Genomic DNA, 14,383 nt, shown 5'->3' with positions numbered 1-14,383 from the left:
GAAACCCTTACGCTAAAACAATATATATTTACAGTCTCTCCCATATGTTTAATAAGGCAGTTCAGTAAAGAAAAAAAACATGTGAAAGAAATTCTCCCATTAATATATTTTTCTGAAGGGTGAGGTGGGGGCAGTCCATCAGGTTAAGAAATCATAGGCTCCAATACAAAATAACAGCGGCTGTCAAACACTTTACAGAAACTGGAAAAAAAATATTTTTACATGGTGGGTCAGTGAAACATTATTTACGGTGAAAAGGTAATTTGGTGACAAAGTAATTCTACTAAATGTGAAAAAGGTCAGAGTCTGATGTGCAGCATGTTTGGGAAGGCCATTAGCTGATCTTTAGAACCTTTGTTGAGGATTTTCTTAGGTTGGTGTTCTCAGACACAGAATGTGAAATATTCAACATGGTGGCGGCCAGACGTATAGAGAACTGGCAACGATATATTGATAACAACTTCTCTTGACTTGTTGAGTATTTGGAGGATATAGGTATGAGTTATTGAAATAAATTAGAGCACATGACTTAAGTAAAAAAACACTTAATGAGAAAGAGCAAATGTACAAAAACATGCATTTGTTACAAATGTTTCTCAAAAGTAGGCAGCGGCTTCTTTTACATTCTTTACAAAAATACGTAAAAGAAAACAAATGCACTATGTGCACAAATAATTTTACTCGCTCAGTAAGACTCAAACAGTGAACATAAGTATGAGATAAAACACTGATCTTTTTATTCCCAAGCCATGAATAGTAGCTCATTTTTGAATAACAAGATTTCAAATAAGCTCAATGCGATATGATAGGATCATGGCAACAAATGAAAAAGGAAATCATTACTCTTAAGAGGATAAATTAGATTGAAGTCCTTGACTTGGTGGATTTTGCTTCACATTATAGAAAAGTAGTAGTAATGAAGGTTGACAAAACATCTTGCGACTTTTTCTCATGTTATAAAAAACTAAAATATGTATTCCCTGCTGCTTTATGCAGACTTTGGAAAAGATACTTAGCAGCAAAAAACTGTATACACCCGCATTACACAAATATGTCCCGTTTCTGTTGTGCACAAGGACAGCAAAAAGTTGACAAATTCTTAAACAATTAAATTAAGTAATCTGCGGTTTGAGTAGGATAAAGGAATAGTTTCAAGAACATGTCTTGTCCACATATGATTTACATAAAAGTTAACTGATGAGGGCTTCATCAGATCTTCCACAGTTAATAAAATGATGAAACACAGCAGTAGCAGCACACATACATTTCTTTCAGGACTTTCGCATAAGCATTCAGTAAACAATTAACATTAATAAATATCATTTACCCTTCAAAAATATAATCCTGAAGGGGAAAACATGGATCTAATATATTTGGCTTGCAAAGCACCATTTAGTGCACTTTGAAAGGACAGGCACCTATTAAAACTTTAAAAAGTCTTTTTTTTATTTTAAAAGCACCCGTCACTTATCTACACGTTTTACCTAGTAAACAAATACAAACATTGTGGCTTTCTATTAAAAAGTTTGAAATAATACATTAAGAGCAGGTCTTTCCATTAGAAGGACTGCATTAAAATTCATTTCTTATTTCCATCAAATTTAAATAAAAAATACTACTATCAATTAACAAAATTCTAAGAATGCTCACTGCTGCTATACTGCGTACCCAAATGCTTCTCCAACATAAACCAGTTTGAAAAAGGACATATATAGATACATATATATATATGTGTGTGGACGGCCTGTATGCCCTTGAGGTGCGTAAGGGCCTCATGATTCCTGCGGCGTCTTTCTTTGCGATGCTTTTCCTTGAGCTAAAGAAAGATAAATAGGAAGGATTTTTAAATTACTTTTAAAATGGAGCTTATTCCATTAGCACACGTAGAAATCGTAAGCCATATGTGATGAAAAATAGAAACATTTTTAGAGTGCATTGGTTATTTCACTAATGAAAAGTTTCATATTTCCCCAAATAAGCATTAATTGTTGCAGCAAATCATATTTCTACAGTGGTGTTTTGAAGCACCAGTCATTTAAAGCAAAAAACAAATATTTTAAATGAAATGATGTTTGGTGGTTCTTAGACAATTTCACTAACAAATACAGAATACTGATTCACGTGAAAGGATATTAGAAATATGAACTCGACTGTTGAGGCTCATTACAGAAATGTGGCAAGATAACGGGTAAATTTTGAATTGAGGACGTACATGTTCACAGACAGTAACTGCTTGCTGTACCTTTAATTGAAATAAACGCAATACTAGTGTATTTTACAATTGAATTATTTACAATATATAAAATCACAACTGATACCAGAATTTGGTGGACTCATATGTTAATTATTTGTTTTGCAGAAATTAGATTGTAGCACACTATTATTTCAATAAAGGAATAACTACATCAGAAGCCTGTAACATGCAGATGAGGACTCTCACAATGCGTTAAGAACACAAAAGAGGAGCAAAATTACTATTACGCCATCATGACCAAAGACAACCACTGCTTAACCTTCGGACTCCCCTAATGCCAATAGTTGCTTTGGCACACCTGTGACAGCACTTCGGCAGTAGGAAGGTCACTCCCAGTACAGCTTAAGCATATAGAAAATAATAATCTCACGCATCTGGCCAACCAGCAGCTCCAGCCCACCTGCCAACCAAAGACCCGTTTAATCTTGCAATGACCAAAGTGCATTTACAAAAAAAAAAAAAAATTGAGATGGTAATGAAAATTAAACCGGTGGAAAATGTAAGTGTGCTTAATCATCCAGAATATTTCTTGAATATGTACTTGCATTAGAAAGTAATGTAACTTTGTATGGAAAAAACAAATTCCAAACCTCAATCTATCATCCCACCATAATGAAGAGACTTTTGTGCCACAGCCAAACTCCGTGCAATAAACAGTTCAGGCTAGCTTTATATGAAGAAAACAAAGAGAACAATGTGAATGGAGACTAAAGCTGTGCATCTTGGATAAGGATCTTGGATGTTTTCACTGTGCCACAAATGTAGTGCATTTTGATCCTGATAATGACTCATCATTGTGTAGATAATGGGGCTCAAAACGCAATGAATATGAGGGATGATTCTGAAGAAACCTATATAAGCTCACATATAGTTTTCTGTGAGGGAGCAAAAGAATACATTTTGAGAATCAGCAACGAGCACAATTATTTGTCCTCAATTGTGACTACTCCCTCATAATTTTCTTAAAGATGAAGGAATGTACACTAGGGCAGGTTTATTTAATAAGAGGTGAAGGTTTTTTAAATTATCCTTTGTTTGCATTCCCTAAGAAATGTTGTAAACCTTTTTTTGGCAGTGCAAACAAAATAAGAGTTTGCCTGTAGGTAATAATGAAACCATTTTAATTAAAAATATTGTGTAAAGAACCTTTCAGGTTCATTCGGCTAATGAAGCAGCCATAAAAATAACGATTTTTAAAATAGCATGCCTAGGCAGAAGTGAAGGTATTTTACATGAGAAGTAAATAATGGTCTCATTGATCTCTATGATCTTGTCACTGTTTAGAGGGCAACCTAGGAAGTATCGGCAAGAGACGTTTCAAATAGATCACAGCTTAGATCCCTTTTTGTCAGGCTAACACCATTCACACAATTGCAGAAAAAGTGAGAGCAGGGCTTGTAGCTATAAACTCTATTTATCATTATTTTCGATGAAAACTATTGTTTGGAAGAGCACTCCTGATCCCAAGTGGACATTTATTTTATGTACAACGAGAGGATTGACAAGAAAACTGTTGTCTAGAAGTGCAAGTCTGGTCACAGGGTGTCAATTCTAGTATTTGTAATTATCAGAAAACATATGCATGCTTATTTCCTTGTCCACAGAGCAGAATTTGTTTTTAGAATGTACATATCAAGAAACGTCCCAGCGATGTCAAACTGTCTCACCCACATTCAGGAACAGGTGAAGGAAAAGCACCATTCCACTGTTTTCTTTTAAGGCTGGATTACTCAAATAATATCCAAAATTATACAGCATTAAAGGAAAGCCAAAATGCAATTCAGAAGTGACATTGCAGATAGTCAATAGCTGTCAATTGTTGCTAAACGTAAACCTTTTCTACCCTAAACAACAACAGTAAGGGGTTCCTGCCTATGGATGGCTGCGAAATTAGTGGGGGAATTTCCAGTAAAGGTTAAGAAATGCCTACAGTAGCCTAGCTAATTAGGGGTATCACCAATCAACTTTGCAGACGAGAGCCATATCAGAATTACCTGGGTGCAGGGGAATGGCTGGGTAAAGAAGGGGCAAGGCAGAGTGGGGAAGAATTGATGTCTAGAGGGGACAGTGATTTGCCCAAGGTGGCCTGTCATCATTCGAAATAAACCCTGTATGTTTGTTCAGGAGTGTATCCCAAAGGGCCAGAATCAGGATGTGCCCGCGTTGCAATTAAGTAAGCCAAGATAGTATAGTGTGAGGGGCCGAGGATTTCGAACATCTAGTAATTGCTTTCCTAGCTAGTATGAGATCAAACTAGCTCTAGGCGCAGACCGCCATTCCTCCTCACTAAAGCCATTTTACAGATCAGTTTCCCAGAATTGTCAGAAGGGTAGAAGCATCAATTCTGCAAGTTCCCAGACCACCTGTAAATCCAAGTGAACAGTCTTCTCGTGTGGAGCGTTTGGAGCACAGCATGGGTGGAGTGCTCCAGTGTGCCACCTGCCAGGCTGTTTGTAGGACATAGCATATTGACATATCCTCCCATACATGAGGAATTCACCCCACGGCAAGGGAGATCAGTCCACCGAGGTCAGGAAATCAAAAAGAACTCTCTTCTCAAACGTATTGTCATCCTCACTCACTCCTGGGATTTTAGTTCAAGGGCAGAGACAGTGCCAAGTCACTGAGGGAGACCGAACAGAGGAACAAAAGGTACACAGAAAGGTGCACAGATTGTATATACAAAGGTTGCACAGACAAGCGATCGCCACTCTAAGTAGCAGGGAGTAGTGTGAGGAACTTCTACAAGGGGGTAATGCGGCGTTAGTTGATGCACCAGATTGCAACTGTATTAACATGAAACCAGTCTCTGCAAGACTGTGGCCAAACAGCCAATATGCGGGACATTGCAAGTGCACAACATAATAATAACTACGAAAGTCGGGAGCCCCAAGGCCACCTCCATTATTGGGAAGGTTCAACTTGACCAGAGCAATATACCAGCCCATGCACCATATCAGGTTGATCAGTAATGTATCTAATTCTCTGAAAGTTTTAACAGGGTTTATGCTCTGGAGACTCACAAACTGATAAAACAAGCAAAGGAGCAAAACCATTTTAGAGAGGGCTGTCGGCCCTATAACCGATACGGATAGCGTAACCCTGAATGCTATATGGTTACCTTCTAGTAAATCCTTTTGGTAATTGAATATATTGATTCCCAGTTATCGGAATGAATGAGAAACCCATCGTAGTCAGTCTGTCCCAAGCATGGTGATGGAAAAATACTATTTGCGCTAATGAATCAAAGACTTACTTCTTCACAATACACTAAAGCCACTTTAACAACATAGTACAGATGGTGCAATCAGGTTAGTCCTAGACATGAAAAGAACAAGGTATATGATGCCCACAAGTCAATCCCTTCCCTGGCTACCAATGTAACAGAGTAATTTTTAAAATGTTTTATACAACCCACAATACTGGTCATGTGGCTCGAGATTTTAAAAGTTATAGAATCTGCGGCTAGATGTCTCTATCAGATACTTACAATGCAAATGCATCATAGCCTTTTCTGTTTCCATCACAGGAATTAGATGCACTGTTGAGGAATCCCATTCACACATTTCATTTTCATATATGAAATATTTTCCACAATCATTTTGCACACCTCACCTTTTGCAATACTAAGAGTATGAGTGCAATGAGGGGAAACAAACTATTGGAGAGTATCATAGCTGACACAAAATCATGTCTTTGTGCAGTGCATTACCTCTCTACTGAGAACACCCCTGTTCTTAGCCTAAGCCAACTTCCCAACTGCAGAAAATCCACAATACTAGTGGACTATCTGCAGTTGAAAATGGAATTTCTAATACTAATAAGTCAGGCATAGAAGATTGCAATTTGAATGCTTAAATTCAACTTTTTATACACCAAATGTCTAATTAAGTGCAATTTTCTATGTGAATGAGCCTCTTCATATCTGCCATGCTTTCTTTGCTTAGCAGCTAAGAATAAGAATTTGCCTAATTCATCTGTACCAATAACTTAAATGACTAGTCTTATTTCGTCAAAACAGGACAAAAATACAGAAAACTGAAAGACCACCTATTCAAGAGGCGTTCTCTCTAATCAAGAATTGGACTGTGTCTAATGTACCCAGAAAGTACCCCACTGGCTTTAATTTCATATTACTCTCCAGCCACACATATACAGTTCAGATATTTTATTTAGGTCCTCTGAAGTGTGGCACATGATCACTTAAAACAGCCATAAATGTATTGTAAATAGGGAACCTCGTATAGTTAATCAAAGACATTTGTAAATATTGAATGCATTCATTATTTTACATTACCACAGCGGGGGACTTCAAAGCACTCACATATAACAATCCTTAAATCAACCAACTGTCGATATTTTTAAAGCCTGTGGACTCTTTATTTAGGATGGCAAAAAGAAAAACATGCAGCGGAAAATGAAGCAATCATATACACGTTTTGCTCTTGAAAGAAATATTTAATCAACTGAAAACACCTCAACTCACCTGACTGAGGGCACAGTGATACCTTCCCCTGTTGCTTCCGTTTTTCATCATGTAGGTGATTTGCCTAGAAAGAACAGTAAGTACATTATGCAATAGTTTTTATTATTTACCAAAATAAAAATCACTGAAGTAGTCTTCAAAACACATTGCTGTAATAATTGGATGCAGGTTCAAAGAAAATATTGTTTCATTTTTTTTTTTTTTTAAACAAATTTTATTAGTTCATTGAACAAAATGCAATCAATCCCCGTCCCCCATAGTCCGCCCCCCAGCCAAATCAGGACATCTTGCAATAACCATCCCAGCACATAAGCTACATCTGTACAGCATTCACCCCAATAATGTCCGTTCTACTAGGTAAAAGAAAATATTGTTTCATGGTCATGCTTCTTCTAGCTAGGTAAATTAACCAACCCAATAACAAGCAAAGTGTGGCTTGTAAAGAAGGGAATCATACAGAATGCGTTTGGTTTACTTTGGAACTTAATACACATTTTATTTTTAATGAGAATGTTGCTGAAATACATACAAATGAGAGTGAAAATAACTCACAAAATGTAATAGGAAAGAATAGTGGCAGCCAAAGCCTATAAGAAAGCCTTACTCGGGGGCGTGGCCATCAGCCGCTCAAGATGGCCGCCATTTGAGTGAGCTGCGCTAGCAGCCAGCGAACGAGCCCGTTCTATCCGACAAAATCCGTAGTTTAGAGGGTAACCTGAAATAGGAAGCTGACCAAATACGCGATGGCTGCCCCGCAATGTGAAACGGCCCTTGAGTGGCAGCATGGAACCGGACAAGCGGCGTGAAGAGAGATTGGCCGGTGGGAGCAAGATAGCGCCGCCCTCGTAGCTCCAGGAGTGAGGAAAACCCAGCGATCGGCCGGAGAAGACAGGACAACACGCGGTCGCACAGCGCGTAGTTGCTGATGACCGCGACCTGGACTATTGCGGAGTGCCCATCTACGATGCGAGTATAATCATTGGTGCCAATTGGGAGCAGAGATGGTGAGAGCCGGAGTGCTTCGCACAGCGGGGAACCGGCAGGGGTGCATGTGTGCGATTATGCTCCACACCCGACCCATCGGATTGCAGCTGAGCCGGTGAGGCGAATTATTTGGGAGCGAGAGTGGGGCCGAGGAAGAAAGTAGATGGCGAGGCCCACTGGTGGGGGGGATCGAGAGGTAGACCAGGAGCTGGAGATACGCTCCTCCCCGCAGGTGCAGGTAGAAAGCTGCCCGGAGTTGCCTGGGCTGAGATATAGCTACTCGGGGAAACAGGAACTGCAGCAAGCCGGGAAGTGAGAGATTTGACCTGGACTATATATGCAGCAAGAGCCCCATACTGAAGTCAGCAGGAGAATCTGGGGCACGCAAGGCGTGACCCTGCCGAGGTGGAGGGAGGTGCAATCTCTTCTTGAGTAGCCGGGTCTGTGGGATTATTACTGACTGAGCGGCTGGAGCTGTAGTGCGCCTGAGACCCTGTGTTGTACCCACAAGGAAGAGAGATACAGAGTGGTTTGCCAGTACATCAGCCTGAGCCCACAGGTGAAGCCCTACAGATCTCAGCTATGGGCCGCAACAAGGTTGTGGGGCCAGGTTTGGCCAACCACAAAGATAAATATACGGTGGCAATGGGCCATTAAGGAGGAGCGGCAGAAGGGGAACCACTGCCTGAACACTATGACCAGTTCCCGGATCCCTCCCTGAAAGACCGTATGAAGGCAATCAAGGAACTGCGTGGAACCCTAGAACCAAAACTGGACTCTGTCACCGAGGAGGTAAACTTGCTTCAGGCAGACCTCCGAAAAATCACTGAGAAGGTGTCCATGGTGGGGGCAGGTATTGGGGGTCTACAATCCAAAACCAAACGTCTGGAAGAGCAGGTCTCTGTGCTCACTAAGAATCAATACAAAATATTCTCCCGTCTTGAAGACCAGGAGGGAAGAGCCTGATGGAACAACATACGGGTGGTGGATGTGCCAGCGGGAGTGGAAGGACCATCGAATAAATACATTGAAGCCTAAACGCCTATCCACATTCTTCACCGTAGAATGTTCACACCAGGCTCTGGGTGGTAGACCTCGCACAGGAGGTGTACATTTGACGCAGTCAAAAGGGCCCTTCGCGAGCAAAATGTGAAATACATGATGTTATGTGAAGCTCAGAATAATCGAGGAGAAGACGTACTTCTTCGACTCACCGGCCGAGGCGAGCGACTGGCTAGAGGGCTGGCAAACTGTCGAACAAAAAGGGGTCAAAAGTCGCGCCCTGCCTAGGAATGGTCTCACCAATGAAGGGCGAGAGAGGGAGCAAGCAAGCACCAAACAGCCCAGATCAGAGACACCAAACAGATAAGTGACAAAAGGGATGTTCCCCCAAGTATTGAAACTTAATTGTCCTTTCCCAGAGTCAAAACCCAAAGGAAATTATGGACGGAGTGTTGAACATTGCAAGAACTCACCCCCAGTCAACTGATCTGGGTTTAATCCATCACCGTTCTTTAGCCCACTCTGCCACCCCAGTTCAGACATGGCCATATGCAAATCAGTCTGACCCTGTGCCTCATGGGAACAGTCCAGCCCGAACTGCCAAGCCATGTCTTCCCTGGACCGGAAACAAGCTTCCTAGGACCGGTTTCTGGTATTTCAGCCGTCTTCAGCCAGGCTTGCTTGAATCCAGTGGCAAAGTGAGCAAGGGACGGCTGAAATGCCAGAAACCGGTCCTAGGAAGCTTGTTTCCGGTCCAGGGAAGACATGGCTTGACAGTTCGGGCTGGACTGTTCCCAAGAGGCACAGGGTCAGACTGATTTGCATATGGCCATGTCTGAACTGGGGTGGCAGAGTGGGCTAAAGAACGGTGATGGATTAAACCCAGATCAGTTGACTGGGGGTGAGTGCTTGAAATGTTCAACACTCCGTCCATCATTTCCTTTGATTTTTGCTTTCCCAGAGTCACCATAGGGGGGAGGTGAGGAGGCACTATAAGGTTAAGGACCAATTTGATGCGGGGTGCCAAAACAGGCACTTGTGGTGCTGGGACTACCGCTATCCACTGCGGGGATCCGGTGTGGGAGCAGATAGACAAGGTTGCTCTCTAGACATTTTAGGAGGGTTTGAATGTATCCAACAGCAGAATTATTCTACTTCATGCTGGAGACTGGCCTACCACCCCCTCATTAATGTTTGTTACTGCACAGTTTGGGCGACAAGCCCTCTGCATGTTTGGGAAGTCGAAGGTTTGTTACTCACCAAGCAGGGTTGCAGCGGGGTAGTTGGGTAAAATGTTTGGTTTAATTAGGTGTGATTGCATGCATGCTCAAGACCATCGCAGCCAGACAGTACAGCAGGTTGACCTAGGACGATCACGAGGGAGGGGTGGATTAACAGGAGTGAATTTCTCATCCGGAATTCATGGGTGACCTAGCTAATATACAGGTGAGGACCTGGAACGTAAATGGACTAGGGACAAAATCGAGCCCACACTGGTCCTCCAACACACTAAGAGGCACTACCTGGACGTAGTATTGATACAGGAGTCCCACCTGAAGGGGAGCAAATGTAAAGCTCTAGATCGCTTCGGATATAGACTAGTGGCCCACTCTGGATACTCGGCTGGTGCTCGGGGGTGGGAATCCTGATTTGCAATACACTACCCCTGCCCGTAACAGATACCTGGGCAGACTATGCAGGCTGCTGTGTTGCAGTAGCAGGTAAATGATCATATAATCATATTATGCTCAATTGAATACCCCGGGGCTTCACAACATTGCCTTCCCGAAAAATTAGTTTGTTCCTGATTAAACTGCCCCTGGGCACCTTTCTAGTGGGAGAGGACACACATGCAGTCATGGACCAGGAATTAGATCAGTCTGGCTCTCGAGTGGGCCAGAAGGGAGAGCAGGGCCTGTCGAGCTTCCTGGCAGCCATGGGCCTAGTAGATCTGTGGCGGGTATATAACCCGCTTGCACGATAATATAGATTCTACTCCGCGCGCCATGGCTCCTTCTCTAGGCTTGACTACCTCTTCACACGGAATGATAAGGAGGGAGAATTTATAACCCCAAGGCATATGGCAAGGGGTATCTCGGATCACTCCCCGGTGGGTGTGGTCATTAGAGGCCCGTTCCTTAACAGGGCAGCATTCCTGAGGATTGACCCTTGGCACTCAGGGACAAAACCCGAGAGAGCTCGGTACTATAATTTAAGGAGAATAGGGGGGACAGTAGACTCACACATAACCCAATGGGAAGCCTACAAGACAGTGTTGAGGGGACAGACACATGCGCTAATTGGGGCCAAAAAGAAGGAAAAAAACTTTTCAAATCAGGTCGTTAGAGCAGGAAATAATTCAGATGGAAGAGGAGGCGGCAGTAGGCACCACAAGCGACTTGCATCACAGACTGGCACTGCGGCAGCGTGACCGTAGAGCCATGGCTGACAGCGAGGCGAGAGCATATGCCCTGGCAACTCAGCATCGCTTATATGACGTGGGCGACAAAGCATCAAGACTCCTAGCGTGGTTGGAAAAGCGTAATAGGGAACGATCATGGGTAACTGAGGTGCGAGACAAAGAAGGGGTACTGAGAACAACGAGTACAGACATAGCGGAAGCCTTTGCTATGCATTTCGAGGGGGTTTATACACCCATCTTCCCTAGATCCGAAAGAGACTGTGAGGAGCTACACAGACTTTTCCCTACCCACACTAACTCAAGAAGTGCGTGAGACAGAGGCTGACCTCACGGAGGATAAGCTGGGAGGGGCCATGGGACGACTCAACTCTGGAAAGGCAGCGGGTCCGAATGAAATCTCAGTTGAGATTTACAAATGTCAGGCGTCCATAATAGTACCACCATTAAGGAACATGTTGGAGGAACAGGAACAGGGGCAGCTCGCGCCAGATCAGTGGGCAGCCACAGTGGCAGTGATACACAACGTGGGGTTACCACCGGACCAATGCGCCTCGTATTGTCCAATCGAACAAGTTACTTACCTTCGGTAACAATATATCTGTAAGAAACATAGGTTAGTTATAGATTCCTTACCTTAGAATTACCCCCAGGCGTCAGACTGGATCCGGAAAGTTTTTCGTCAGCAGTACCCCTGCGCATCGATAGGTGGCGTTGGTCGACTCCGCGTTTGTCGTTGGCGTCGTGGTCGCAGGGATGACGTCATGGTAGCTACATAGATGCCGCACGCATGCGCAGACGTCAGTTCTGTACATGACTTTCCACACCAGTAGCGCAGAGCCATGCAAGACACTGACCACTGGTGTACAAAAATAGGGCCCTGAAAGGAAGACCTTAACCCTAGAAGTCAGTTCGCAGAACAGCTAGGATGGTTGTGGCAGTAAGGAATCTATAACTAACCTATGTTTCTTACAGATCTATCGTTACCGAAGGTAAGTAACTTGTTCATCTGAAAGAAACAGTTTGTTCTAGATTCCTTACCTTAGAATAGATACCCCAGCAATACCAAACCCAGAGGTGGGTCTACAAACTAAGTTCACACCTGAAATTCCTGGAGAACAGAACGGCCAAAGAAGCCGTCTCTCCGGACTTGGCTGTCCAGGCAGTAGTGTCTTGTGAACGTGTGCAGCGATGCCCACGTAGCTGCCTGACAGAGGTCATTAAGGAGGACTCTACGTCCCAAAGCAGTGGTAGCTGCAGTCGCCCTGGTGGAATGGGCGCACAACCTCACTGGACGTTCCTTCTTTGCCAAGGAATAACAAGCTTTGATGCACAAAACGACCCATCTAGAGATGGTCCGTTGGTGCATGCCCAACCTTTTTTGGCACCCACGTAGCCAACAAAGAGCTGGTCATCCACCCGGAATTGTTTTGTGTGATCCAAGTAGAAGGTAAGCGCGCATTTTGGATCCAGACATTGGAGCCTCTCATCTTCTTTGGAAGGATGCAGAGGCGGAAAGAAGGTGGGCAAAGTGATGGTCTGTCCAATATGGAAAGGAGTAACCACTTTGAGAAGGAAGGATGGACGAGTTCGAAGGACAACCTTGTCCGGATGAACAGTCAAAAAAGGAGGCTTAGAAGAAAGTGCTTGGAGCTCACTCACCCTGCGCGCAGAGGTGATGGCCACCAGAAAAGCAGTTTTTAAAGTCAGAAGCCTGAGAGGACAGTTATGTAGCGGCTCAAAGGGAGCGCACATTGGAAAAGTTCAAGTCCCTCTGGGGCATTACGAAGGGAACAGGAGGAAAAAGATGAGTAATGCCCTTAAGAAAGCGATTTACAACAGGGGACTTGAAAAGAGAAGGTTGATAAGGAAGCCTAAGGAAGGCTGAAATGGCCAAGAGGTAGCCCTTTAGAGTGCCCAGAGCAGAGCCCTGCTGGGCCAGAGAAAGGAGGAACAAGAGAACCTCAGAAAGAGGGGCGGAAAGCGGATCCACAGCCTTTGCTGTGCACCATGCCACAAATTTGTTCGATCTGCAGACATATACCGTCTTAGTGGAAGGACGACGCCTGGCTGCCAAGATAACATCACAGACTTCGGGAGGCAGGTCAAACGACGTCAACTGCTGCAGCTCAATCTCCACGCAAGGAGGTGGAGGCTGGACAGGTTCGGGTGGAGGACCGTCCCCTGCTGCTGTGACAGAAGATCCTCCCGAAGAGGCAGTCTAATCGGAGGATCGATGGCCATGTGCAGCAGCTCTGGATACCAGACGCTTTGTGCCTAATTCAGAGCCACAAGAATGACTTGTGCCCGGTTGCGCTTGATCTTCTTCAGCACTCTGGGCAGAAGTGGTATATCGGCGGAAAGGCGAATAGAAGACAGCAACTCGCTATGAAAAGCGTCGCCTAGCGAGTGCTGCCTTGGAAATTCCAATGGGCAAAATTGCTGATATTGCATGTTCTCATAGATGGCGAATAGATCTAACCAAGGCTCTCTCCACTGTCGAAAGAGACCTTGAACCACTTGCGGCTGAGTCCGTCCGCCCTGGCGTTCAAGGAACCTGCCAGGTGTTGAACCACCAAGGATTTGCCCTGATTTTCCAGCTATGTCCAGAGGCAGAGAGCCTCTTGACATAGAGTCCACAACCCCCACCCCGCCTTTATTTGTTGCAGTACCACATGGTGGTGGTGTTGTCCGTGAACACCTGCACTAGTCTTTCACGGACAGAGGGAAGTAAAACTTTAAGTGCAAGACGAATCGACCGAAGCTCCAGAAGGTTGATGTGGAGCCCGGACGCCGCCAGAGACCAGAGGCCTCTGATCTCCCCCTCCCGCCATGTGGCCGCCCCATCCCAGAAGAGATGCATCTGTCACCACTGTGAACTCTGGTTGGAGAAGGGAGAGGGATCTGCCGTCGACCCAATCCTGGTTCGTTAGCCAGCACTGCAATTGGTGGGCAGTGCCCTCCGAGATCTGGACGCAATCTGACAGGTTCCCCCTGATGTTGTGCCCACTGGAACTTTAGGTCCCACTGCAGAGCCCGCATATGCCATCTGGCATGGTCCACCAGCAGGATGCAGGAGGCCATCAGGCCCAGTAGCCTGAGGTCATCCTGACAGAAACCCGGAATAGAGGCTGAAAGATCGGAATCATAGACCGAATATCCTGGACTCGCTGTTCGTGAGGCTAGACCCGAAACTGCCTTGTGTCCAGAACCGTTCCGATGAAGAGGAGCATCTGAG

The 14,383-nt window shown here is 44.3% G+C and overlaps 1 protein-coding gene across 1 annotated transcript in view; it reads right to left on the bottom strand.

Moving 5' to 3' along the window:
* Nucleotides 1-713: 713 nt before the first annotated feature.
* The window catches only part of TUT7 (terminal uridylyl transferase 7), a 1,376,479-nt gene continuing 1,362,809 nt past the window's right edge, over nucleotides 714-14,383 (bottom strand). Inside the window, exons 27-28 of the mRNA XM_085632922.1 lie at nucleotides 6,741-6,804; nucleotides 714-1,816 (exon numbers count right to left, since the gene is read on the bottom strand). Of these exons, the coding sequence (XP_085489048.1) occupies nucleotides 1,773-1,816; nucleotides 6,741-6,804 (108 nt within the window). The 3' untranslated portion in view covers nucleotides 714-1,772. The remainder of the gene's footprint in view (nucleotides 1,817-6,740; nucleotides 6,805-14,383) is intronic.

This window comes from Triturus cristatus, chromosome 2_1 (genome assembly GCF_964204655.1).
Source record: "Triturus cristatus chromosome 2_1, aTriCri1.1, whole genome shotgun sequence".
NCBI lineage: Eukaryota > Metazoa > Chordata > Amphibia > Caudata > Salamandridae > Triturus > Triturus cristatus.
Note: the sequence above shows the minus strand (reverse complement) of the source record. Positions and strands in the feature narration are given on the sequence as shown.